Below are 27,707 nucleotides of genomic sequence, written 5' to 3'. Positions count from 1 at the left end.
ACACAGAACAAAAGTTAAAAAGATGGTAGGTACATAACACTTTCTGTATAGGCCAACTTTAACCTGACACAAATTATAACCATTTAACAACAAAAAGAGAGATAGGGATAATTATAACCATGCAGTCAGGAAAGGCATCCCATGAACGAAATGTTACATCGAAGCTCTCTTTGGACCTGTCATTTATCCAAATCACTATAAAAGTCTGCAGTACAGCTCAATGAAATACTAATAAATTTCAAATTTTCTTAGACAGTGAACGAACAGTGTCCCATGGATTAAACTCCTATGGTGTTAGTGGGAGAGAGTTGTTAAGTGTGATTTTCTGTTAACCGGCATTGATTTTGATTCAAATATTGTTACATTCACTATCATCATGCTGCGGGAGGTGTGGTGAGAAGGAAGGGTGTTAAAAAGAAGTCTCTTTCTGCGTCTTTTCACTGTCTTCTTGCCGCATCTCTCTCTGCCAGGAACAGGAAACACCCAGGCTTTCCTGACCAATCAAAATGCTGCAATGCAGCGTTGTGATTGGACTGAGCGCCATGGTTCGGCGCTCAGCCAGGGAATGGGAGCCTGGCCTTGTTCTCCACTCAGACTGTAATACAGCCTGGGTGGAGAACATGCAAAGTACACATGGCTGTTAGGCCGGCCTGAGAGGGCCAGCCAAACAGTCATTGCGCATTATAGAGTGTGCTCACCATTCCCTCTGCTTCTTTGTCATCGGAGAGCAGCCTCACCCTACCCTGCAAAGCTGCTGCAGCAAGAACAAATAAAATAATAATATCAAGTTATTATCATTTTTCCCCTTTATTTCACTGCTGCAAAGCCGCCTTTATAGTAGAAAGCAAGGTGCTCTCAACTCTTAGCTTCTGCCTCAGTGTTTTCGTCATTTGGACTTCTTTATTTGGCAAAGGGTCTGTGTATTTGATTAGCGATATTTCCTATCCGAAATGAAGCATGTGGCAAGCTTCTGCATGAAACACGGGCCATTGTTCCAGATAGCTGTATGCATATTACTTAGTTTACTTTGAGAAAGCACTTGAAATTGAATTTACAATTCGGCTTTGTTGAGCCATTATTCATTTATGAGTTCAACAACTCCAGAATGCATTTTAGTCCTTGAGCATCCTACAGTTCAATTTCTTTCATGATAATAGGGTTAGATTACAATGAAGGTCAGCATTTTCTTAGTCCAGTGTCAGCGGATTTGCTCATTTTGCAAATCTGTGCTATAGAGTTGATACTGGGCTGGACTAGTGTGGTGAATGTACTTGTCTATCCAATGCAACATCGCATGTTCTGTTCCTATAGCTTTTGAAGTGTGGTCTTCTCCAAAATGTTTGTTAATGTGTTCAATTGCTAAGCACCTTCTTTCTGCCTGAGTTATTCACCTCTGTGTTCGTTGTTCAGGGAGGAATGGCTTGTTTTGGAGTTTCTGTCTTGCATATCATTTTAGCTTCATATTTGGTTTTGTACTTTCATTACCTCGAAACATCTGGTCTCTGGTACATTAATTGATGGATTGAGAGGGTCTTCTAAAAATGTGCCGCAAACAACTTGTACCCATTACCACTGTGTTTTTTGAGGAGAAGTGAAGTACTTTGAAATCACAGAGAGCTCTCAGTGACTTTTTCAGTGATGTTTATTAGTTTCGCAGGAATCGCAGCAAAGTAAAAAGCAGGGACATGTGGTATAGGCCGTGAGAGATGCCTGGCTACTACTTTAACGCTCTGCGAAACTACAGATGCATTTTCTTAGAAATTAGAATTGTTGGTTCACTTCCAGTTTTCAGGCACTTGCGTTTCAGCATCATAATAGTATGATTAAACCATCTGTTTTTGCGGCTTGCCTATTTTTTCTTCATATGGTCTGGCTTGTCCAGGCAGCTGTCACCAGACAATTACGTGAGCAACACTGGAGAGGGAGTTTGGCTCCACCCATATTTTTGAAGCCAGGAGTAGATGTTTTGTAGTGTTTGCCATCCACACAGCGGTGGTCATTTTCTGTATTTATCCAGCTGCCTGAGCTTGAACTTTCAGGGATAGACACATGACATTGGAATGTAATTAGAGTGTCTTAGATAACTAGATAATTTATGGTGCTTTTCTCTGGCAGATGGGAGAAGGGTAGTCATTAACCTACATGAATGTTTAGGTCCTGCTGGGCAGTGTAATTGTCACCTGACCTTTTAAACTACACTAATATTGTTCTGCATTTCTTTCCTTCCACACATATACAAATCCATTCCCATATTTACTTGTAATGCCTCACATTGCCATACAACATTCCATTAAAGCCAGAACTGTTGGCATTGTCAATGCTTGCTTTATATTTACGGGGTCAAGTATGTCCAGTCTAGGTTTTAAATCAGTGAAGAGATTTGATAGAAATTGGCCAGGATTTGCTCTGAAGTCTTTTAGTGTAAATACATGCTGAAATGTGATTTTTATGGCTACTGGACTCACTGGTTTTACGAGTATTACTAGTATTGTCTCTGTAAGGCAGTTGTGCCGTCTTAGTCACCAACTGGGCTGATGACAACCTATGGTTAGTCTAAGAAAGGTGTGCATTTTTACAGGCCTCTGACCATGAGAGAGCAGGTGAAGTAGATATCCAGATTGTTGTCGCCATTAATGAGCAAGGTGCTCCTGGGTCCCTACGTTGTTAATACAGAACTTCTCGAGGCAGTAGCTATGATTAGTGAAGCAGGTGCAGCGACACTGGGGCCCAGGGTCTGAGGGTGAATGGCTTACTTTAAAAAGGTGGGCATGGGGCTTCGTTCTCTCTGCTAGCATTAGGGTAGTGCACATCCTTGCTTTAAAAAGGCAAGAAGATTAGATAGGCAAAAGAGGCGTAACCCCAAAAGGAACACGAAAGGTTCTTAATGAGATGTCAAAAGAGGTAGCAAAAGGACAATATCCAATGAACGATATACGGCCAGTAAGCACTACTGCACCAGATACCAGCAATTACCCACTCTAGTATCCACGTCCCTGGCACATTATTAAATACAATTCATTTACAAATGGGATTCGCATGAAGCATGCAGAATTTTGAGAACCTACACTACGTTACAGGCATGTATATTATCTGTTTGTGATTGTTTCCATTTCCTTCCACAGGTTTCTCTGTTTTTTCCTCACCTATTTAGGTTTTTGAGGCAGCCTGCTGCACTATTTTGCAGTAAGGTAGAAGGAATTTAGGACTGGGTACACGTTAGTGTGTGTACACCACCCATTTTCCTATTTGGTCCTGACGAAAACCTGGGATTTCCATCTACAGGTTGAAACATGTAGACACTTTTTTATATAACACACACATAGATACTACTGGTCATTATAACCTATCAGTATCTACACCTTGTTTTTATTATTGTCCAGTAGCTTCTGAATAAAGTCTTTTTTACAAGTCATACCAGGACAATTTTTAACATCACTTTTCTTGCACTCCACACTAATAACCAGCTCCACTGTAGTCAGGTGTCGCAGCACACCCGGGTGGCACTCGGCCATCTGGGTGGACCCCAATGATGAAGCATGTCACCAACCAGGTTGGTGAGTGAGGGGTTTCTTAACAAAAGGATATTGTCCTTTTGCTACCTCTTTTGACATCCCATTAAGAACCTTTCGTGTTGCTTTTGGGGTTACTCCTCTTTTGTTTATACTAGATTTCAGTCCCGGGGACTACGAGTAACCTCCCTTCCCTACGGTGAAGAATCCCTCACTCTCTCTTTTGTTGGATACACAAGAAGAGAAGATAGCCTGCTTCTCCGGGCCTCAGCTATTAATCGTGCAGCAGGTGCAGTTGCAGTGGGGCCCTGGTTGGCAGGGACTTACAGTACCCCAATTATGAGAAGTAGTGTTTTTGGTCAATGCTGTTTTTGTTTTATGCATTTGCTCTTTTATAAATCTTATTTCGTATGTCATATGAGCTAAAGAACAACATTCCTGAAAGGGCTATATAATGATCGCCCTTGTGATTTGCACCCCGTGCCCCCCTCTCGCTCCCATCTCAATGCTTGCCTTAACGTTTTGGTGTTGGCCCGACTTCAAAAGATTTTGCTTAGAGCAATACATTTTGAGAACCTCTGCTTTACACTATGTTACTGCAAATGTAATATGAGTGCCCTTGCTCTTATACATGTTCTTATATTTTCTTAGATAATGATAAAGAGACATGACAACATGTTGCTGACCACAGAAGAGAGAGCAAATACTGTTCAAGTCACAGTTGAGCAGTCAACTTATCGCCAGATTCAAAGATGGAGGATAAATGAAAGTAAGAGGGAGAAGACTGCTCCTGCTCATTATACAGTTCCTGAGAATGGTATTGTTCAGGTTCACGTTCCATTATTGGCGACAACACAAAAGTTGCAAATTAAGGTATCTGTGCCACCAGATCATAGAATTAGAAGTGTCAAGTAGAAATTATACATAATTGCTTTTTGCACTTTGTCTGCATCTTCCTTCTCTTCCTAACCGGAATAGGGGTGTCCCCCTCCTGCTTCCCCTTCCTCCTCCTCTGCGTCTATGAATCTTTTTTGCTGTTTATGGGAGTCAAATTATCAGTCATCCCTATTTCTTCTTTCCTCTTCTACATTCCCCCGATCCCTGGAATGATGAATCCTTCTCATCTCCACTTCCCCCTATTTCCTACTCTTTTGCTGGCCCCAACTCTCTTTTCCCTACTTAACTGTACTTTACTTCCTTTGCTTCTGGGTGATGATGTGCCCATTCTTATGTGTACAATATCCAATGCTTTAGGAATTGTATTGTAAGAGATTTTAGTGTATTAAAAAAATAATTACACCAGTATATAGTTATAGTTAGGGCCATGTTTCCATAGGAAAAGTGTTTTTTAAATTGCCTAAAACTTTAGCAAAAAGAAAAGATGATGGACGAAATGCTGAACAAATCAAACATTCACCTCCAGTCATAGATCTAGGTTTAAATCATTGTTATTTTGCTCATCACGCGACCCCAGTTTGGACCCAGCCATATGCAGACAGTCTTGACCCTGCTCCCCAAGGGAACCGTCAAATTCGAACTGCCAGGCCAGGTCCTCCCTTGAGCGGAATCCAGCATCCTGGGACTAGTTTCAGGGTATCACCCCTCATTAGCAGGCTAGCTTTAATCCAGTGGGACAGTGAGCATGAGACCCACGTCTGGGCATACCCTTCCCCCTTGGGACTACAAAGCAAAAAGACCAGGTGAGGGACAGTATTCTGAACAAATCAATTTACTCCCAGTCCTAGATCTGGGTTTAATCCATTGTTAGTTTGCTTACCACGTCACCCCAGTCTGGACCTAGACGTATGCAAATCAGTCTAGACCCTGCTTCCTCATGGGAACTGTGGATGCATTTTCCCTTTTTTTTTTTTTACTGTTCTCAGGTTCTATACTCATACACCAAAAGTGATCTACTGTTGTAACAGTCATCAATGGACAGTGGGGAAAAACAACCATAAAGATTATACAAAAAATTGGTTTCTAACTAAGAGCTGTGCAGAATATATATGGGATAATTTAAATAACTTTTCCACTCAAACTGTAACATTAAACACTTAAATTCAAGACACCATGAGAACTTTGCTGTAGCATCTGTCAAATTTTGGCAGGTACGTTAAGCACAGCTTTGAAATTATACTGGCCTTCATCTGCGACAAAAAAATCTACTTCTTAGAGAACTCGCTGATTTCATTTTGCAAAAAGAGTACCAAGCAAGAGTTGCTTGTTATATTCATATGCTGTTCTGGGTAAAAGGTGCAACTAAATTTGGAACAGACACAGATGAACCTGTATTTTCTTTCATAGAATAGTATATTACATGGAGCGTTCCAAAAGACACTGTAGAAAAAAGGATACAACAGTAAGTACTATGTTTTTGCATGTTTTTCACAGTCTGAAGGCAGTTCCTTCTTCCCAGTTCTGTTTGGAAAGAAAAAAAAGCATAAAACGGTTACATAAATCTTCTTAGAAAACAATCAAACTTTTAAAAAACATTTCAAAACTAACCCACAAAACTCTCCCCGGACTGCTCACACTGTTTCTGACTGCCCCTGTATTTCAACCTGCACTTGTCTGGGGAGAATTCATACTTGCCAACAACAGTCTCTTTCAGGATGAGATACCTCAACCTCTTGCCATTCTCTAGGGCCAGTAGGCATGTCCCTTCCATCACCAGGAATGTGACTCCAAAGGCATGCTCCCCTATCCTCCTTAGAAATCCTCTGTACATCTAGAACTGCTTCATATGTCTGAAACAACCTGTCTATATAAGCCCCCTCCTTACAGTCAGACACCAAGGGGCATATTTACTAGAAACTGGCAGAGTGCAGTGTTATGCCAAGATTGGTAACACTGTGTTCCTTCAGTTTCAAAATGCAGGGTTGCACCTTATTTAGAAGAATGCTGCGCACACCTGTGTTTTCCTTAGTGCTGGTTCTAACAAAGCTGCCTAGTGCCAGCCTAGGCACCCTTGCGCAATGTTGCTGCCTTGCGGCTGTTTATGTGCAGGAAGGGACAGCTTCCTGCATATAAGCAATCTTTTCAGGCGATTTGCTATTTCTATGCTGATTGCAGCACACATGGAAAGAGCAAAATAAGAAGAGAAATGAAACATTTCTGCTCGTATCGCCTTCTTAAGACCAGGTAGCCTCTGGCGATATTTTTGGTGCTGCCCCATACCTTCCAAATATGGGGCAGCGTAAAAAAGCAATGGGTGTTGCGGCAGTACACCCACTGCAACTCCCATTGCCCGCCCCCTGTATGCTAAATGCTGCATGAATAGGGGCAATTATTTACAAGGCAGCGTTAAGCCATGTTAAGGGGCTTAAAGCTGACTTGTAAATAAGGCAAAGGAATTAACGGCACCAGAATGTCTGATAAAGTGACGTTCTAGTGGCATTAACTCCTTGTAAATATGCCCCCAAGTCTCTGGGTATATGGACTCTTTCTTCTGCACTGGACACATTAGTTTTGCTCCCACCATTTTTGCTAGATTCTAACAGCTACTTGGCCTTTAAGTCTATCTTCTTGACAGTCACTTCATGAGCCAACAAGACCCTTTTCTCCTTCAAGCCGCTCTCAGCCTCAGCTTTTCTCTCCTCAGCAGCTAGCTGGCCCAGCCTGAGCCTTTAGCCCCTCTCAGCTTGTCTGCCTTTGGCTCCTCAGCGGACTGGGTTTGGGAGGAGACACTACTTTCTGTATCAAATCCGATAGGGAACTCTTTTTCTGTGAAGAATACTCTCTCTCCTCTGGAGCCTTTCCCCAGTCATTTCTCTGCTCCTTTCTCATCTTCTCCGAGCCACTGCCCTTAGGGGCCCTAATTCTAAGGTCAACTACAATCAAGATTCTCCCTTCACAAGAGTGCTGATCTAGTCCTCTAAAAACTCCCCTAAAACTCTTCCTGTGGTGCAGATTGCATTCTGCGGATGTCCTCCCAGGCTGTAAGGGTGAACTAGGACTCAAACTTGGATGTAAAGGTGAGGAAATGGGTGTGTAAATGGTTTTATGGGTGTGATGGGTACACAAGTCCTTTTGTGGGAGTGTAAGTGCCTGCCTGACAGTGTGTGCATGTGCAAATTATATAATATTAAATTAAATGCTAAAAGCAAGCACCCACATCTAATTTCTAACACATTGATTCATACTGGCAGGATGAAATTAATATATATATATATATATATATATATATATATATATATATATATATATATATATATATATATATATATATATACAGTATACCACTTCCTCTTTCTGCCTTTCTGCTCACTGTGTTTTTACTTCATATTCTCTTCTAAACATCCTTCTGTTTTACTTTCTAGGATTGTTTCTAGAAGCTACACATTTTCTTTCATCTTACATACACTCCCTATTTTTATCTAGATATACGTTATATATTTCAACATATTCAGCATACTTTTAAAAGCTCTTTGCTGGGCTCTTAGTTTTATTTCTATGTCGGGTAACATCTGTTTTTGTTTGAAATCTCCAGTCAGAACTCCTGAAAACCACCTCCCCTCTCAATATAAAAGCAGCTAAAATGGCTACTCCCCACAATGTTCTCTTGTTTATGCTGCTCGAGTTAACAAATCACAGGCTTCCTTTCATCTTTCCTTTTGTAAATATAAATGGCCAGCATTTTTGTACCATTTTTCTGCAAAAAAGCCCAATTTCTTTATTTTTTTCCACAAATTCGCAAAGCCCCAACAATGCTAAATGCGGACCTCGTGAGTAACTTTGTGGTGGATTCACGAGTACGCACGGGATCTAGGACTGCATGCGAGTGGGTTTGAGATTGTTTGTATGGGCGTCAGAGTAGGTCTGAGAGTGTCTGGGTATCACGGAGAATGAAACTGTCTGTCTAGATGTGAGAGTTTCTGTTTGTGTGTCACAGTGAGTGTGAGAATGTCTGTTTGGGTGTCAGAGTGGGTGTGTGAGTATGAATATTTTTTTTCCATTCACTGCGAGGTCTACGAATCTGTCGCAGATTTACACGGGGCCCACTATCATCGATGGCTCTGCAGATCTCACGTGTGGCAAAAAAAAATCTGCCTTTTTTTCTGCCCATTGCACATTCTTTTCACATATCTATTACACACACATGGGGACAGGAAAGCTCTAACCTGACCCCTTCATTTACTTTGCATGCTACTTTTTAGCCCTAGGGACCATTTCCCGATATATAAAATGGTCGGCTGAAACTTTTCTATCAAGTTGTGACCAGCCCATCAGTACCTTGCTTTAGCAAGTGGACACACGGATACACAGATGGATCTGCAGAGGGTCAGCGCCTCATACTGAAAAGATTTACACCAAATAACAAAAAGCACGCTGAACCAAAAGCTACCTTTCTGCCCAATTTTATATAATTCCGTCCAGGGGTTCGGGCTGTAGACACGTTTAAAACCCCTATAGGAAATTACATGGGGAAAATGCGTTTTGGGCCCCCCCTTTTTTTCAGTCCCCACTTGACAAATCACCCTAAAATTTCAACACAGCAGCTGAAGGGAGTGGTGTACTAATTTATTTATTTATTATTTATTTATTTTAAAAGTTTTATACAGCGCTGGCTAGACCCGGAGGTATCAGAACGCTTTACATGAGCATCAGATCATAGTTACAGGTTACATCGTTACAAAGGTTACACAGTTCTTAGAGCATGGCAACATATTTACTTGTAAGGTCGAGATAAACAATAAGCACAAATACATAAGGGAAAAAGCAGGCAAGGTGAGAGATTCAGGTGAGGGGGGTTTGAGCAGGGGAAGTAGACAGATAATGAAGGCGGGAAAGAGGAGGGGAGGGTGATTGCTTCAAATTGCTTCAAAGTTATTGGCAAAACGAGTAGGTAATATATATAGAAATAGATATACATATAGATATATATTGTTAATATGAGGTAGAGCTGAAGTGTGGGATGGTAAAAGAGAGGCATGTGGTGAAATCAAGACTACACAGATTACTTATTTAATCTGAGACTGTCTGCCCACTCCTCAGCCACACCACACATGTTGCTCCTTTGGCTATGCTGTATTGATTTCTGCCTGTTCGATAACTCTGTACTTCTTTTATGTGTGAGACAATGCTGTTCCATTTACTTTTTGAATTGTTTGTTATTCTCAGCTGGCTGATGCATGCTGTCCTTTTTTTATTCTTCTATTAATTATATTCACTTCTTATAGCAAACATAGAAACTGGGTTAGGAAACATGCAACATAAACTGGATTTCATTGATGGCGTTAAACACCAGATATAATATATTTATGTGTCCTGGTCTGCTTCAGTTCTGCACTAGATAAGAGCAAACAAAACACAGCTACATGGTGCATAGTAAAGTTAGCAATAGCACTATTTGTACTAAATTCTTATTATATGGTAAGGATGGTGGATGAATTGGGGAAATAGCGTGAGTGTTATTCAATGAGCTGTGTGACTTTTTTGTACTCTGCAGTTAGATTCCGTAAGACAAGGCACTAATGGTTTAGGAGTGACTTAAAAATAAGTTTTTGGTGGTAAGTTCGGTATTTCAATATATTTGTATCCTTATAAACTCAGTCTTGTATGCACTGTCCCTGCTTCATCTGTCATCTATGCATTACATACTATGCATTAAATTGTGTGCGCTTCTCTTGTTAAACACAGTAAATTGTATGGCAGCCTACTAGCTGCCTGTTATTTCCATTAGGCTATTGTAATTGTAAGTCATAACACTTTAATGACGTTTCAGTAACTTCTGTTGCACAACTGCTCACCAAGCTACAACTTACAAACAAAAAACAGCTTATTCTTATTCACATAGGCGAAACCGAAGGCATTTACCAATGCTTGTTTCTGTTGATACAGTTGTGCTCAAGAATTCAACAGAGACTTTGGTGCTAGCATTCTTAGATCATTGCTTTGCACAACGTTCTTGTGCACAAATTTGCACACATTTTCAGTGATAGCTAGGTTAATAAAAGATGTTGGAGAATTGTGTTTTATCAATGGAATAAAGTAAATGTTAGTTACATATTTTCAAGTGTGAAATCTATATGAATAATAGAGGGAGAGGAAACACTACTTTGAAGGGCTTCTCTCTGGTCAAGACCACTTGTCACCTGGACTTACCAGTCATTTACAGTCCAGCTTGTTTTTTTTTTTGTATTTGGTTTGGAGGTGCCTGGTTCCATATTAGGCACTGGCAGTGCTCCTTTGTTTAGGTTATGTGTTTGTTTCTCACTCTTATTTTTACTTGATTTTGTATCTGTGTGAATCCACCAGGAAGTGAACTTTGTCTGGGTTCCATTTTGAGGTTTATGTTATGAAGCCATTTTATTTTGCATCTTGCTTCGGTCAGCGCTCTCTTCTTCACTCAGTGAGCCTCAGGCTAAATGCCACTTTATTTCAAGGATACTGCTGCACGTCTGGTCCAGATAGCACTACTGTGAGGGATGCTGCTTGTTGCCTGGACTACATTTTACATCTTTACAGTCCTGTTTGTTTTCCTTGTACTTGGCTTGGAGGTGCCTGGCTCTAGGTCTGACACTTGGAGCACCCCATTAGATGAGCCTCTCTTGGGTAGCTTAATCTGCTTTTTTATTAAGTTTGTGTTTATTGATCAATCATCATCAATTAGTCTATATTCGATCATAAACAATCATAAAAGACACATATAAACAAAATAAATAAAAACACAAGAAATTACTTTTTTTAAACAATTAAAGTGTCACATAATAAAATTCAATAACATTCTATTAAAACATATCAAACTGATAATACATGCCATAAAACCTTTTGTTTTAAGACTAGATAAGAATTCCTTGAAGGAAAGGAATAACCATAATTACGCAGGTTTAGGTTAAAAAAAGTTTTTAAAAGTTCACAATCTTATAAGCTTATAAACAGGTTAGATTGGAAGAGACTAAAGACACCATAGCTTATTGAAATCAATTACATAGTTACATTGTTACATACTGCCCTGCATCCTATTCCTTCTTATGGCCTACGTCCAGCTCCAAAATGTAGCCATAGCAATAACTAAGCCAAAGCCGTCGCCAATACGCGAGAGGTCTATAACAAGCTTCCTCCTCAAAGGAAATACACCCCAGGTCTAACAGTAAGGGTCTAAGTGGTGTCAACTGGGGAAGGCCGGTCAATGCCCTTAAAAAACTTTTTCTGAGCTAGGACTAAAGGAACTACATTTTCGAAGCCCCAGAGTTCGGCTCCATAGATTATTGAGGTTTTAACCTTTCCTTGGTAAATTGCCAAAACCGGTGCCACTGGTTTGGTTTGGGATAAACAATGTTCTTTTAGGAGGGCCGCAAGGGACGCAGTATTCATTTCTACTCTGGCTTTCACTGTTTTGTTTTTATGCAAAACCATTAACTTTGTCTTGTCAACATTGACTACAAGATCATGGTTATCACAAAAAAGATTAAATCTGTCAAGGGCTCTTTGCAGACTAGCTTGTGTTTCAAACAAAATTAAAGTGTTGTCTGCAAACATTAATAAAGGAACCCTCGAACCAGCGAGAGTAGGAGCGTCTGTGGGGTATTCAGAGTAGTATGAGATAACATTATTAATGAACAAAGAGAAAAGGGTAGGGGCTAACGCACACCCCTGCCGCACTCCCTTGTTCACCGGGAAATGTTCTGTTGTCTCCCCCTGTAGGCCCCACCTGACTTGGCATAGGTGAAATCATGTAGTTTTATGATGAATGAAAGGATCTCAGCGGGCATCCCAGCTTCTTTGAGAGTGTCCCAAAGTTTGTTACGGGGCACTAGATCAAATGCAGATTTAAGATCTACAATTGCTGCATAGAGGGTTCCACCAGCTAAGACCACGGTGTTCCAATATAACATCATAAATCTAAAAACTTGGTTGATGGTACTAACATGGGAGCGAAATCCTGCTTGATAGGTGGATAGTGTCTCATTATCATCAATCCACCTATTTACCCTGCTTATCACTAATCTAGCCACCAAATTTTTCATAGTGTCTATAAGACTATTAGGCCGGTAATTGGATGGACAGGCTCGGTCCCCTTTTTTTTATATATGGGGATAATTTCAGCCCCATGCCAGGATTCTGGAATAGGAAAATATATTTCAGCCAATTCTCTCGGTCAAATTTAAATATGTCGGCTCTACCTGCAGCTCCCCATCAAAAGCACGCTCTATTTCCATTAGAGTAAATGTTAGTGTTGACTCTGGATCATTAACATGTGAAGTAAATTTGGTCTGATAATGAGCAACCCAGGCTTCTGAGGGGACATTGTTAACAGGTGCCGGATCGACATTATCGCCACGCCACTTAATTAAGTGCCAGAATCAACACCAGTTTTTCCCATTACATGCAACCAACAAATCCCTCCATCTATTTTCATCATGGGCCTTCTTTGCCTGTAATTGTGTGGCCTTATATTAAGATCTGTTTCCTTACCTCCTGCGTGGAACCTGCCCTTATAGCGTTAGACAAAGCCCTTTAGGCATTTCTGCATGCGTGTTTATTGTTTTGCGTTGTTGTTTTAACTTGATTTCTTTTTGGAGTAAATACCACCAGGAAGGAAGCTTCCTGAATGGTATTGGAGTGGATGGGCACCGATTTGATGTTTGTTATGTTCATCATTTAATTTACATCGCTCTCAAGTCAGCACTCCAGCCTTAACTTGAAGCTGCTGCACATCTAGCCCTGGAAGCACTCCTATAGAGGGTGCTCCTCTGGTAAGGACACCTTGTTACCTGGACTATTTTACCTTCTTTACAGTACGGCTTGGTTACCTTGTGCTTGGTTTGGAGGAGCCTGGGTCCATGTTTGACAATTAGTGTGCTCAATACAGCAAGGAAGGGAGGTTCCAGCATGGTATTCGAACAACTGGGGTCCAGAATGGTGTTTTTATTCTGTCCACCATTTTATTTATATGACACTAGGTCAGCACTCTAGTCTAGACTCAACATGCCTCCTAGCCAAATGCCATCTTATTTAAGGGACACAACTGTATGTCCGTGCAGCAGGTACACCAAAGGTGTGCCTAAGAAAGCCATCTATGCCCATCCGTACCCAGAGCCCTAAATCCTACTCTTTGACCCCTGCACTCTCCAGGAGCTATCACCTATTCCCTAGATATTCTGCACATGCTGCAAATGAAGAACTTTCCGATTTTACTTCGGCCATCCTACACATTCAAAGGCTTTTTGTTATGCCACTGCTGTGAATTCTCATTATTTAACTCGCCTCATGTTAATAATTTGCAAAGCAAGTTTGTGTAGCACACACCCACTACCCTCGACCAAACCCACACATGTATTCTGCTTAACAGTGCCCCAAAGCACAATCTAGAGATTTCTGGTCCCAAAGGCTCCTCCCTTTGTCTAATCCTGTTTACGGTCTACATGGCTCATCTAACCTCTTTACTCTCCTCCTTTGACAGCATGGTTTATGCTGATGATACACAAATCATCCTTAACTTCTCAGCTGAAACTCTTTCAGTTCAAGAGACTTTTAAAACTTGTATGTCATCTGTAGCAGAGTGGATGACCTTCAACTATTTGAGGATGAACAACAATAATACTGAGACTACCCCTTAGAGGCACATATCGTTGAATCACAAATAGGGAAGAATAGAATCTCCTCTGTAGCACCCTGGTAAATATTACCCCTGACCCCATGGTGCAACGGAGGGAATGAAGGGAAGGCGATGTGTGCCCCCTTAGAAGAGGAAGGCTGGGTAGAGGCCAAAATTGCACCTAGGACGCTTGCAATATATATGAGACTGGGCAAATTTAACTTAAATACCTACACAGAATATACTACAGCCCCACATGGCTAAATAAAATAAAGAGAGGTCTAGACCCACTGTGCATAAGATGTCAACAACACCAAGGCACCTTTTTTCATATGATATAGGAATACCATGCAATACGATACTGGAAAAACAAGTGCCACACACGGATGCAGGTTATGGGTAGATCAGTGGAGTGAGAACTAAAATTGATTTTTCTAGGGCTGATGGATGAGTGAGGTGGGAGCCCATATACAAGAATTCTTGTAGCTTTGGTGTTTCTTATCACCAAAAGGGACATAGCACGTCATTGGAGATCTGAGCAAAAACTTCTGATAGCTGAAAGGGGAGTGTGGAATGTGCCATGGCAGAAAAATGTGTATACAAATTCCACAGCTGCCCAGAAAAACATCATAAACTTTGGTTAAGATGTCTGATGTGATTGCATGTAATGAGAACTTGCTGAAGTGGGTATATTCAAGTACTGTGCAGCTTCATTTTTCTGTGTATGCTGATGTTGTTGTACAAGTATTGAACCCTATAAAAAGAGTTATAAAAAAAATACGACTGAGATCATTTCCTTTAGAAAACAATCCTCTCCTTGGTCTCCCGGTTGGGGCCTGGTGAATTAGATGCTTGCGCCCTAACCCTGAAACCAGATGCCATGATTGTTGAGATCTCTTACTTGATTGATTTGACAAGAGAAAGAGGGGGAACAATCAGGTTAACGGAAACTGCTTCTCATTAATCAGGATGTTAAATAAAACCTCTTTGCATACCTTCCCCTTGAAGTTTGTCGTACCATAGCCCAAACCCTGATTACATACAGACCCAATTATTTTCTTAATTTGGATAGCCAGCTTACCTAGTCCACAGATTGCAAATTATTCAAATTGTCGCAGCCGATCTAACTTTGACACCTCTTCCTCACTCTTCTGGTTCTCTGCAAGGACCTGCATACTTTAAGGACAGTTTGTTCCCATGCTTTCCTTCAGCTTCTCTGTGTACTTTATCTAGACATCTGGTCACCCATATTTTCAGAGATGTTGGTTCTCTTTCCTAGCTACCAAACTGTGGCGCTCCCTTCAGGGCACCAAAACTCCCCCAGAATATTAGATAGTTCACAAACTTTTAGTCCTCATGCCTTTACTCCTCAGACTTTACTTTTTATGTCTTTACTCTGTAGTTTCATTTAATGTAACAATTACTGTCTTTAGAACGCAAGTCTTTGCTCCTTACGTATATTTTTTTACAATATGTACCACTAGGTAGCTATAGATAGGTTGACCTTTCCATAGAAAGAGCATTTTTTGGTTTGCTAATAACTTTGGACCTATTTGATGAATCTTAACAAAACTTTTCCCAAAAAACCTTTTTAACCTCCACTCCTTCTTGGAAAGGTTTGGGTGATATGTCAAGCAGGGGCTGAGAAAGATAAAATCAACATGCATTTTCCACAGACTTCTTTAGACAAGGCTACAGCAAAAACTGCTGAATGGAATGAACAAAATTTCGCAGGAAGCCAGATCTAGGTCCATCCGTAGATTGTGCTTTTTGTGATTTACTGTAAATCTGTTCAGATTTTAGATATTAAGGGTTAAAAAAATACATATTTGGATGGTTGGGCTAATGAAAATGTCACAGCCTCTCATGGGAGTGATAACTTAAAAATGGAGCATTTTGATTGGCCCAGGGAGCTTTATTTCCCTAGGGCCATTTCACTTCCATAGGTGTCAGCCTTCTGTGAGAGTGAGCGATCTGATTGGCTGTCAGAAAACATTGGAAAAATGTTGTTGGCAGCCCAATTAGGACTCTGGCACTTAGCTCCCGTCCTGAAGTTGTAAAAAATAAAGATATATGGGGGCAGGGAAGGGATTCCCTAGGCCCCATGGGGAAAACCCAGAGGGACCCTGACTGAAACCAAAAAAAATAGCTACCAGGGGCTCCGAGGAGCCCACCCCTGGGGCCAACATTAATTTGTATGGGGAGGGGGCCAAGTGGCTCCCCTCCCCTGTCCTCAAGAAGCCCCCGGGAGTCTACCCCCAGTGCAGAATAGTCTTTGTATGAGTAGGGGGGCCACACAGTCCCCTTCCATGTGCCTCGAGAGGCCCTGGGGAGCCCACCCCTAGGGCCGATTCCTTTAAGCGAGGGAGATCTGCGCTTGCTCTCACTTGGCAAAAGCATTTTGAAATCTGCCACCAATTGGGAGCAAACACCAAGTCCGCTCCCATAGGGCGGAAGCTTCAAAAATGCTCCCACCCGCTCGGAGCGGGGCCACATGCCCTCTCTACAATGTAGTGGGGGTGAGTGTGGTAGATTTATATGGAGTGGGGTAGATTTGACTGGAGGGGTAGATTGGAGTGATTGGGGTGTACTGGGTAGATTGGAGTGAGGTGGGTTGGATTGGGGTAGATTAAAGTGGAGTGGGGTGGATTGGGGTAGATTGGAGTGGGGTTGCTTGGAATGGAGTGGGGTAGATTGCAGTGGAGAGAGAGTAGTGAAGTAGACTGCAGTGGAGTGGGGTAGAGTGGAGTGAAATGGTTTGATTAGGGTAGATGGGTGGATTGGGGTAGATTGGGGTAGATTGAGTAGATTGGTGTAGAGTGGGGTAGATTGGTATGGAGTGGGGCAGATTTGAGTGGTGTGGGATATATTGGGATAAAATGTAGTTTGGTGGATTGGATTGGAGTGGAGGAGAGTGCCGTGGGGTAGATTGGAGAGTGGAGTGGAGTGGAGTGGAGTGGAGTGAGGTAGATTGGAGTGGGTAGATGAGTGGAGTGGGGCAGATTGGATTAGAGTGGAGTTGTGTAGATTGGGTGAAGTGAAGTGGAGTGCGATAGATCAAGGTAGATTGGGGTGGATTGGAGTGGTTTGAGTTAGATGGAGTATATTGGAGTGAAGTGGGATAGATTCAAGTGGTGCGGTGTAGAGTGAAGTTCGGTACATTGGATAAGATTGTAGTGGGGAGGGTGGAGGGGTGGTTTGTAGTGGAGTAGATTTGAGTGGAGTGGGGTGGATTGGAATGTAGTGAGGTAGATTGGAGTGGAATAGAATGAAGTGGGGTATATTGGAGTGAAGTGGGTTTGATTAAAGTGGGGGTAAATAGTGGAGTGGGGCAGATTTGGATATATTGGAGTGGTATTAGGTAGATTGCGGTTGAGTGGAGTAGAATGGAGTGGGGTAGATTGGGGTATATTGAAGGGAGTAGGGTAGATTGAGGCGGAGTGGAACAGATGTGGGTAGATTGGAGTCAGTGGAGTGTGGTCGATTGGGGTATTTTGGAGTGGAGTGTGATAGATTGGGGTAGATTAGATTGGAGCGTAGTGTGGTAGAGTAGAGTGGAGTGTGGTAGATTGGGGAATTATGGAGTGGGGAAGAGTGGGATAGATTGGGGTAGATTAGAGTGGGGGAGATTAGACTGGAGTGGGGTAAATTTGAGTAAAGTGGGTAGACTGGAGTGTGGTGAGGTAGAGTGGGGTAGAGTGGAGTGGAGTAGAATGGAGTGGGGTAGATTGGAGTGGAGTGGGGTAGATTGGGGTAGATTGGAGGGAGTGGGTAGAGTAAATTGGGGTGGAGTGCGGTGGTGTAGATTGGGAGGGGGTGAGGTAAATTGGGGTAGACTGGTATGAGTGTAGTGGGGTAAGTTCGGGTGGAGTAGGGTACAGGGGAATGGGGTAGATTTTACTGGTGTGGGGTAGATTGGAGTAGATAGGAATGAGTGGAGAGGAGTAGATTGGAGTGGGGTAGATGGGGTGGAATGGAGATTGTCGTTAGTAGATTGGGGTGGATTGGAGTGGGGTACATTGGAGTGGAGTTGGGTAGATTGGGGTAGATTAGAGTAAAGTGGGGTAGACTGGAGTATTGTAGAGTGGGGTAGATTGGGGTGGAGTGGGGTAGATTGGAGTGACAAGGTGTAGATTAGAGTGGGGTAGATTGGGGTAGAGTGGAGTGGATTGGGGTACCTTTGGGCAGTTTGACTTAGATTGGAATGGAGTGGGATGGGATGGAATGGAGTGGGGTAGATTGTAGTGGAGTGGGATAGATGGGGTATAGTGTAGTTTGGTGGATTGGAGTGGAGGGGGTGGGTAGATTATAGATTGTAATGGGGTAGATTGGAGTGGGATCTGGTACACTGGAGTAGGGTAGATTGGAGTGGGGTAGAGTGGAGTGGAATGGGGTAGATTGTTTGAAGTGGAGTGGGATAGTTTGGGGTAGATTGGGATGGACTGGAGGGGAGTGAGGTAGATTGGCCTAGATTGGATTGGAGCAGATTGAAGTGATGTGGGGTGAACTGGGGCTAGAGCGGAGTGGTGTAGATTGGAGTGGGGTCAGATACATTGGGGTACAGTGGAGTGTGGAAGATTAGAGTGGAGTAGATATGAGTTGAATGAGCCAGATTGGAGTGGAATGGGATAGACTGGGGTAGATTGGAGTGAAGTGGGGAAGATTAGGGTAGATTTGATTGAGTGGCGTGGGGTAGATTGGAGTGGAATAGGTTAGATTTTGGTGGATAGTGGAGTGGGTAGATTAGAGTTGAGTGGGTAGATTAGAGTGGAGTGGGTAGATTAGAGTGGAGTGGGTAGATTAGAGTGGAGTGAGGTAGATTGAAGTGGGGTGGATTGGAGTGGGGTGGATTGGATTGGATTGGATTGGAGTGGGGTGGATTGGATTGGAGTGGGGTGGATTGGATTGGATTGGAGTGGGGTGGAGTGGTTTGGATTGGATTGGAGTGGGTGGATTGGATTGGATTGGAGTGGGGTGGATTGGATTGGATTGGAGTGGGGTGGATTGGATTGGAGTGGGGTGGATTGGATTGGAGTGGGGTGGATTGGATTGGAGTGGGGTGGAGTGGATTGGATTGGAGTGGGGTGGATTGGATTGGATTGGATTGGAGTGGGGTGGATTGGATTGGATTGGAGTGGGGTGGATTGGATTGGAGTGGGGTGGATTGGAGTGGGGTAGAATTCAGTGGAGTAGATATGAGTGGCGTGGGGTAGATTGCAATGGAATAGGTCAGATTTTGGTGGAGAGTGAAGTGGGTAGATTAGAGTGGAGAGGGATAGATTTTAGTGAGGTCGATTGAAGTGGATTGGAGTGGGGTAGATTGGAGTGATGTAAATTGGGGTGGATTGGAGAGGAGTGGGGAAGATTGGGGTGGAGTGGGGTAGATTTGGGTAGAGCAGAGTGGATTGGGGTATAATGTAGTGGAGTGGGGTACATTGTTGTTGAGTGGGATAGATTGGAGTGGAGAGTAGCTGTGGCAGTTAGGCTACATCTCTTGCACCTAAGTGGATATAAATATAGGATGCCTCAAAGCGCTTTTATTGGAATGACATATCAGAATAAGGATTTAGGCACAGGCTTTAACGAGAAATAGTTGCATTTGCGGTGCTGCACAAAACTGGAGCACTTCAAACTGACACATACTTTGTATGCACAGAGAAGAGTAGGGAAACCATTTAAGACTGAGGACATAGGTTTTAAGGATAAATGGATTAACTATGGCTCTGCCAAGAAGTGAGGCACTTTATAAAGTCACTATTCAATACCATTTGTTTGGTGCTATACAAGGAAGTGCTGCAGTGCAAAACTAATTCAGAAAAGGGGGTGGTGATGAACAGAGTGTCTGAATTAAGCAGACCACTCTTACCCAGTCCAAAGATCAGGGCTTGATCCATCACCATTTTTTAGCTCACTGCACCATCCCAGCGCAGAACTTGGCTATATGCAAATTAGTCTGACCCTGGCCCAGTGCATCATGGGAACAGGGCAGACCAAACTACCAAGCCAATTCTTATACTGGGAAGGAAACAAGCTGTCCCTAACCACCCCTTGTTGTAAATATTTTTGTCCACCCTAAGCGTGGAAGGGTATACTCAGACATGAGTCCCTTGCTCATTGCACCATCAGGATTCAAGCAAACCGGGCCGAAGACGGCTGTAATGCCAGAAACCGGTCCCCGGGAGCTTGTTTCCTTCCCAGTGTAAGAATTGGCTTTTGTAGTTTGGTTTGCCCTGGTCCCATCATGCACTGGGACAGGAACAGACTAATTTGCATACAGCCAGGTTCTGAAACTGGGATGGTGCAGTGAGCTAAAAAACGGTTTTGGATCTAGCCCTGATCTCTTGACTGGGTGAGAGTTTTCTGCTTTATTCAGAGACTCTGTCCCTCACCACCCCTTGTTGTAAATATTTTTGTCCACCCTAAGCGTGGAAGGGTATACTCAGACATGAGTCCCTTGCTCATTGCACCATCAGGATTCAAGCAAACCGGGCCGAAGACGGCTGTAATGCCAGAAACCGGTCCCCGGGAGCTTGTTTCCTTCCCAGTGTAAGAATTGGCTTTTGTAGTTTGGTTTGCCCTGTTCCCATCATGCACTGGGACAGGAACAGACTAATTTGCATACAGCCAGGTTCTGAAACTGGGATGGTGCAGTGAGCTAAAAAACGGTGTTGGATCTAGCCCTGATCTCTTGACTGGGTGAGAGTTTTCTGCTTTATTCAGAGACTCTGTCCCTCACCACCCCTTGTTGTAAATATTTTTGTCCACCCTAAGCGTGGAAGGGTATACTCAGACATGAGTCCCTTGCTCATTGCACCATCAGGATTCAAGCAAACCGGGCCGAAGACGGCTGTAATGCCAGAAACCGGTCCCCGGGAGCTTGTTTCCTTCCCAGTGTAAGAATTGGCTTTTGTAGTTTGGTTTGCCCTGTTCCCATCATGCACTGGGACAGGAACAGACTAATTTGCATACAGCCAGGTTCTGAAACTGGGATGGTGCAGTGAGCTAAAAAACGGTGTTGGATCTAGCCCTGATCTCTTGACTGGGTGAGAGTTTTCTGCTTTATTCAGAGACTCTGTCCCTCACCACCCCTCGTTGTAAATATTTTTGTCCACCCTAAGCGTGGAAGGGTATACTCAGACATGAGTCCCTTGCTCATTGCACCACCAGGATTCAAGCAAACCGGGCCGAAGACGGCTATAATGCCAGAAACCGGTCCCCGGGAGCTTGTTTCCTTCCCAGTGTAAGAATTGGCTTTTGTAGTTTGGTTTGCCCTGTTCCCATCATGCACTGGGACAGGAACAGACTAATTTGCATACAGCCAGGTTCTGAAACTGGGATGGTGCAGTGAGCTAAAAAACGGTGTTGGATCTAGCCCTGATCTCTTGACTGGGTGAGAGTTTTCTGCTTTATTCAGAGACTCTGTCCCTCACCACCCCTTGTTGTAAATATTTTTGTCCACCCTAAGCGTGGAAGGGTATACTCAGACATGAGTCCCTTGCTCATTGCACCATCAGGATTCAAGTAAACCGGGCCGAAGACGGCTGTAATGCCAGAAACCGGTCCCCGGGAGCTTGTTTCCTTCCCAGTGTAAGAATTGGCTTTTGTAGTTTGGTTTGCCCTGTTCCCATCATGCACTGGGACAGGAACAGACTAATTTGCATACAGCCAGGTTCTGAAACTGGGATGGTGCAGTGAGCTAAAAAACGGTGTTGGATCTAGCCCTGATCTCTTGACTGGGTGAGAGTTTTCTGCTTTATTCAGAGACTCTGTCCCTCACCACCCCTTGTTGTAAATATAGCAGTGCAAAACTAAGGCAACAGCAAACAAAGCTTTCGACCGGAAGTTAAAGGCAAGCCAAAAGAGTAGCATAAAAGTGGAAATGATGGACAGAAAAAATAAAAAAACACCCTGAATCCACCAGCGAGCAGCGGAAGGACACTAATCAAATCAAACCAATTAGTACTTGGTCAATGAGGCATATGGTGGCCCATTACGAGACAACAAAAACGAATGCCAATCAAGCCAGCAACTGGTAAGTAATGGGCAGGTTCCTAGCCCTTTACTGTATACCATATCCCTCTCAGCAACAGTGCATGTACGATGTTCAGCAAGACCTACAAAGTAGTTACCTGTTGTTATCCAGGGAAGGATGCAAGCCATCCTTCAAGAGGTGATGATAAAGAGATGGCAATAAAGACATCCAATGTTAAGCAATGGGTGGGCTCTAAGCCCACTGTAAGATTTTGGTAAGATCACAATAGGTATTGTTCAAGCAGACATCTTGCGCTGTCTGATAGGCTCAACCTAAAAATGTAATCATTGCCATTTCTAAAAGTCGTGACTTGTTGATTTATGTTTTATGTCTGTCATGAACATGTTTTGGCCTCCATTGCTTTGTGCAGAAACAGGAGGCCCTAGGATTACTCTCAAGATATTTGGACACAATATATTAAGCACCCATCCTCATAACAATAATATTGCATGCTTACTTTAAATATTGAATTTAATACTTTGTTGAGGTGTCAAGCTGCATTTTAATTCCATTGTCATTACATTTCAGGCCAGTTTCCTGGGCACTGTTCAACATCTACATATCAAGCATGTATTTTCCTCCCCTAGTAGGGCTTATATTCAGATTGCAAAGCAAGCACAGGAGCTTAAGGTAATGATTTTTCTACATTCCATTTACCAGTATTGTATTTAAATGAGTCATTTTTTCATGATCTGCAATGTGCCTTGGAAACTTTCTTTATAAAAAAAAGTCCCATCGCTCCACCCCCTCCACCTGTGGGCTAAGCCTTTTTTCTTTTCTTCTTTTAATACAACACAATATGTGAAAAATAAGGAGAATTCCAGGCTAAACTTAAGAAAGCTTCAGCACATCTAAAACCTTAAAACTGTTGTGAATAGTAGCCTATATCTGGTTTAAGCATTCTATTAACATGTGACCATGTTGGTGACCGATAGAGAGCCAGTCACAAAACCTTGAGCTACCTGATTATAAATAAATCAAACTCTTGCGTACCAGTGTATGTATGTGAAAGTCACCTATCACACATGATAGATGAACTAACTATAACAAGGGAATTTAAATGGTTTTGTATGAGCGAAATGTCCAGCTAACTATAATGCCCCTGAAACCTATGTTTATTTCAGTGAATATATATACATATGTGTGTGTGTGTGTGAGTGTATATACGTGCATACATACATACACACATACATAATACCTACTGGCGTTCACCAGTAGATAGTTATAGTTAGGACCTAGTTTCCCTAGGAAAAGTGTTTTTTTGACTTGCTTATAACTTTGGCGCCGTTTGATGGATCTTCACAAAAAAAATGTGTCCCACTTTGTCTAGTGCATGGAATGTTTCTGGGTGATCTGTTAAAGCAGTGGCCAAGAAAAGGGGGGACAAAAAGAGTGTGTGTCCAATGTTAATTCCCATAGAGATTTTAGACACAAAACGGCACCCTGAATCCCTGAGCAGAATTACACCAAATTTGGCAGAAAGCTAGATCTTGGTCCAGAAAGAGCCCTTTTTCTGATTTAGTGTTAATACGTTCAATACTTTCTGAGATAATAATGGAAAAATAATTATAGATATCTAGAGGTAAAAATCCATTGTGACGATTCACGAATTCATGCACCAACAGCAATGCCATGATTGGCCTATCACAACCTGAGTAGAAAGTTGTTGCCACCATTTTAGAGATTGGGGAACTGTCCCAGGTTGCAAACATTTAGCTATAATGTAGTCGAAGGGGTCATGGTAGAGGCACTGTATTTTCTTTTCAAGTGCAAGGTTTTGCAAACCTGCTGTGATGCCAAGTGGGGCCCCATGTACCATCACAGCAGATTCTGTGAATTCTTTTGAAAAATACACTCTCTCATACACCTACTCACAAACCCACTAAGACACTCTTACACCCTCTCACTGACCTGTTCAGACACTCATATACCCACTCAAAGTCCCACTCTGACAATCTTACACCCACTCACTGACCCACTCAGCCACTCACACACCAGGTCATAGACCCACTTAGACACTATCATAGCCACTTATATACCCACTCAGACACTGTCATACCAACTCACACACCAACTCAGACACTCATATACCCACTCACACACCCACTCTGACAATCTGTCAACCACTCACAGACCCACTCAGACACTCACATACCCATAGGTAGACTCACTTAGACCCTCTCACACCTACTCACAGACCTATTGAGAAACTCTCACACCCACTCACAGACCCACTCAGGCAGTCTCATATCCACTCACTGACCCATACAAACACTCACACACACACTGACACTATCACACCCACTCACAGACCCACTGAGACACACACACACACTCAGACATTTACGCATCCACTCACAGACCCACTCATGCACCCACTCAGACACTCACGCACCCATACACTCCCACTCAGACAATTGTACACCTATAACGTCCCTGAAACCAGTGTTTTTTTAGTGAATTTTTAAGGTTTTTTTAAATGGTAATTTTTAACTATGCCTACATAGGTAGGACATGTGCAGAAAGAGGAAGAACGGCACAGAAAGAGGCAAGAGAAGTACAGAAAGAGGCAAGAGATATGCAGAAAGAAGAAAGGTGCAGAAAGAAGCAAGAGCAATGCAGAAAGAGGAAACAGAAGTCCTGAAAGAGGAAGAAAGGGTCAGAAAGAAGCAAGAGATGTGCAGAAAGAACCAACAGAGGTGGAGAAAGAGGCCTAGTTTGACTGTACCTTACAACAGACTCATACAAAGTACCCTAATCACTAAACCTTCTCCGGAGATGTCTTAAAAATCACTTTTCTCTTGAAGTTTCCATATTAATCGACTGCTCAGAATGTTAGGCCTAACAAATATAAAACAGCAATCCTAATCATATAACTGTTGTAAGTCTGACCAAGTTTGTGAAGGTATGCATGCGTGTCTATGCTTTTACCTAGTGACATGTTGAATGAAAATAAAGATACAAACACTTAAATACCTGCGTTTCAAACAGCATACTCTGTAAATTTGTATAAAAAAGGTGTATGCATTTCTTTCTGCTCACAATACAGGGCACATGGTTATTCAATGGTATATTTGAGAGGCTCTATAACACAGATATACATAAGACATGTCTGCCTGTGCAACCGAATGGCAGAGCAGAACTGAGAAGACTTAACCACCTTTAGGAGAAGTTAGCCACTTTTTAAGCTACCATCTTCAGATGCATAACACATGTAAGAATACATATACAAGTAGACATGTACCTCAGTCACCAGAGCACGCAGACCTTTAAACTTGACAGCTTGCACTTCCCATTTGAGTACAGAAAGAGGCGAGCGAAGTTCAGAAAGAAGCAAGAGAGGTGCAGAAGGAGGGAACGGGGTCTGGACAGAGGCAAAAGAGGATGCAGAGATTCACAAAGAGGTACAGAAAGAACCAAGAGCAGTGCAGAAAGAACCAACAGAGGTGTAAAAGAGGCAAGAGAGATGCAGAAAGGGGTAAGAGAGGTGCACAAAGAAGCAAGAGAGGGACAGAAAGAAGCAGGAGTACAGAAAGAAGTGTCGAAAGAAGCAACAGAGGTGCCAAAAGAGGCCCAAAAGGGTACAGAAAGAGGTAGGAGAAGTGCAGAAAGAAGCAAAATAAGAACAGAAAGAGGCAATAGCTTTGCAGAAAGAGGGAAGAATGATGTAGAAAGAGGCCAGAGGATTGTACAAAGAGGGAAGAGGGGTATACAAAGAGGTAAGAGGGGTTCAGAAAGAAGCACGTGAGGTACAAAAAGAGAGATAGAGAAAGAGGTAAAAGAGGTATAGACACAGGCAAGAGAAGTGCAGAAAGAGGCAAGAGAATAGATGAAAGAAGCAAGAGAGGTGCAGAAAGAGTCAAGTGAGGTGCAGAAAGTGGCAAGAGAAGTGCAGAAAGAAGGAAGACGAGTGCAGAAAGAGAGCATGGGTGCAGAAAGAAGCAGGACAGGTGCAGAAGAAGCATGAGAAGTGCAGAATGAAACAACAGGAGTGTAGAAAGAGGCAAGAGAAGTTCAGAAAGAAGCAACAGGTGCAGAAGGAGGCAAGCAAATTGCAGAAAGAAGCAACAGGTGCAGAAACAGGCAAAAGAGGTACAGAAACAGGGAACAGGAGTGCAGACGGACGCAAGAAAGGTGCAGAAAGAGGTACAAGGGGTATAGAAAGAGGCAACAGGGATGCAGAAATTTGGAACAGAGTTGCTGAAAGAAGCAATAGCAGTGCAGAACCAAGCAAAAGGGGTACAGAAAGTAGTAAGTAGTAGTAGTAGTAAGCAGTTTTATAAAGCGCATGGTTACCCGGAGGCATCCCAGCGCTGCACTAGAGTCCGGCTCAAGGGGGAGAATGGAAGACAAAAGGCCACTTGGGGAAAAGGAAGCTTTTCAAGAACTTCTGGAAATACAGATGACAGGGTTCCATGCGCAATTTAGAAGGAAGGGAGTTCCACAGTGACGCCGCATTAACCGAAAAACGGCTGCCTCCTGTGCGTGCCTTCTTGAATCTTGGCACTCTCGCAAGGCACTCGTTGTCAGAGCGCAGGGCCTACTAGCCTTGTAGGGTGTAACTAGACTCTTCATGATAGCGGGTCCCTTACCTTGAAGCAGTTTATGAACGATACATAAAGATTTAAACGTAATCCCTTCACGGATGGGGAGCCAATGAAGCGATTTAAGTGCAGGTTTTGCTGACGTCCTAACTGAAGTACCCGTTAATAGCCAAGCTGCGGCATTTTGTGTCTTTTGAAGTTTATTGATGGTGGCTTCAGGGGGCCCCAAAAAGATGGCATTACTGTAGTCCAGTCTGGACAAAACTAGTCCTTGCACTAACAGCTTCGTAGAATGCTGGGGAAGGAGAGGAAGAACTTTACGAGCAGACCGTAGAAGGCCAAAGCAGGTTCCTGCTGTTTTTTTTGCTTGTGTTTTAAGCGAGAGGTCTTGTTCCAACCAGACCCTTAAGCTTTTAATATCTTTTTTTGGGCTGGGGGGATCCCCTAGGCAAGCAGGCCAGATAGTAGTAGGTATAAAAGTGCCCTTATGACCTTGTACCATGATTTTGGTTTTTGACCCATTCAATTTGAGAGAGGAATCACACATCCAGGCATGTATTTTCATCAAGCAAGAATGAAAGTTGTCCGGGCATTGATGAAGTTGGGAGAGTGAGACGACCAATTGAGTGTCGTCTGCGTAGCTTACAATTTTAAACCCAAACGGGACAACCACATCCTCCAGGGGGCCATGTACACATTAAACAATGTGGGGCTTAAAGAAGAGCCCTGAGGCATGCCACATTGGAGGGGGATTGAGGCAGATCGTGAGTTGCCTTCCCAGACCTGAAAAGTGCGGTTGTTCAGGTAAGATGTTAGCCTAGCCAGGGCGGAGCCCCTTACACCCACCTCAGCCAGGCGCTGAATCAGGACACGGTGATTAACCGTGTCAAAGGCTGCACTCAGATCCAGGAGGATCACTGCCACTGATCCCCCTGAGTCCAAGATGCACCATGCCTCCTCGATGACAAAGAGGAGGGCCGTGTCTGTGCCCTGGCCTGGGCGTAATCCGGTTTGAGAGCTCCGCAAAAGTTTGCTTGACTCCAGAAAGTGGGAAAGTTGGAAATTCACCAATCTTTCTGTGA

The 27,707-nt window shown here is 43.0% G+C and overlaps 1 protein-coding gene across 1 annotated transcript in view; it reads left to right on the top strand.

Moving 5' to 3' along the window:
• LOC147707490 (CD109 antigen-like) overlaps nucleotides 1-27,707 on the top strand; it is a 911,073-nt gene that overhangs the window by 358,805 nt on the left and 524,561 nt on the right. The window contains exons 11-12 of the mRNA XM_086926507.1: nucleotides 4,161-4,382; nucleotides 22,610-22,711. Of these exons, the coding sequence (XP_086782633.1) occupies nucleotides 4,161-4,382; nucleotides 22,610-22,711 (324 nt within the window). The remainder of the gene's footprint in view (nucleotides 1-4,160; nucleotides 4,383-22,609; nucleotides 22,712-27,707) is intronic.

The sequence above is a fragment of the Lissotriton vulgaris genome, chromosome 6, assembly GCF_964263255.1.
Source record: "Lissotriton vulgaris chromosome 6, aLisVul1.2, whole genome shotgun sequence".
Lineage (NCBI taxonomy): Eukaryota > Metazoa > Chordata > Amphibia > Caudata > Salamandridae > Lissotriton > Lissotriton vulgaris.
This window is presented reverse-complemented; position numbering and strand designations above follow the sequence as displayed.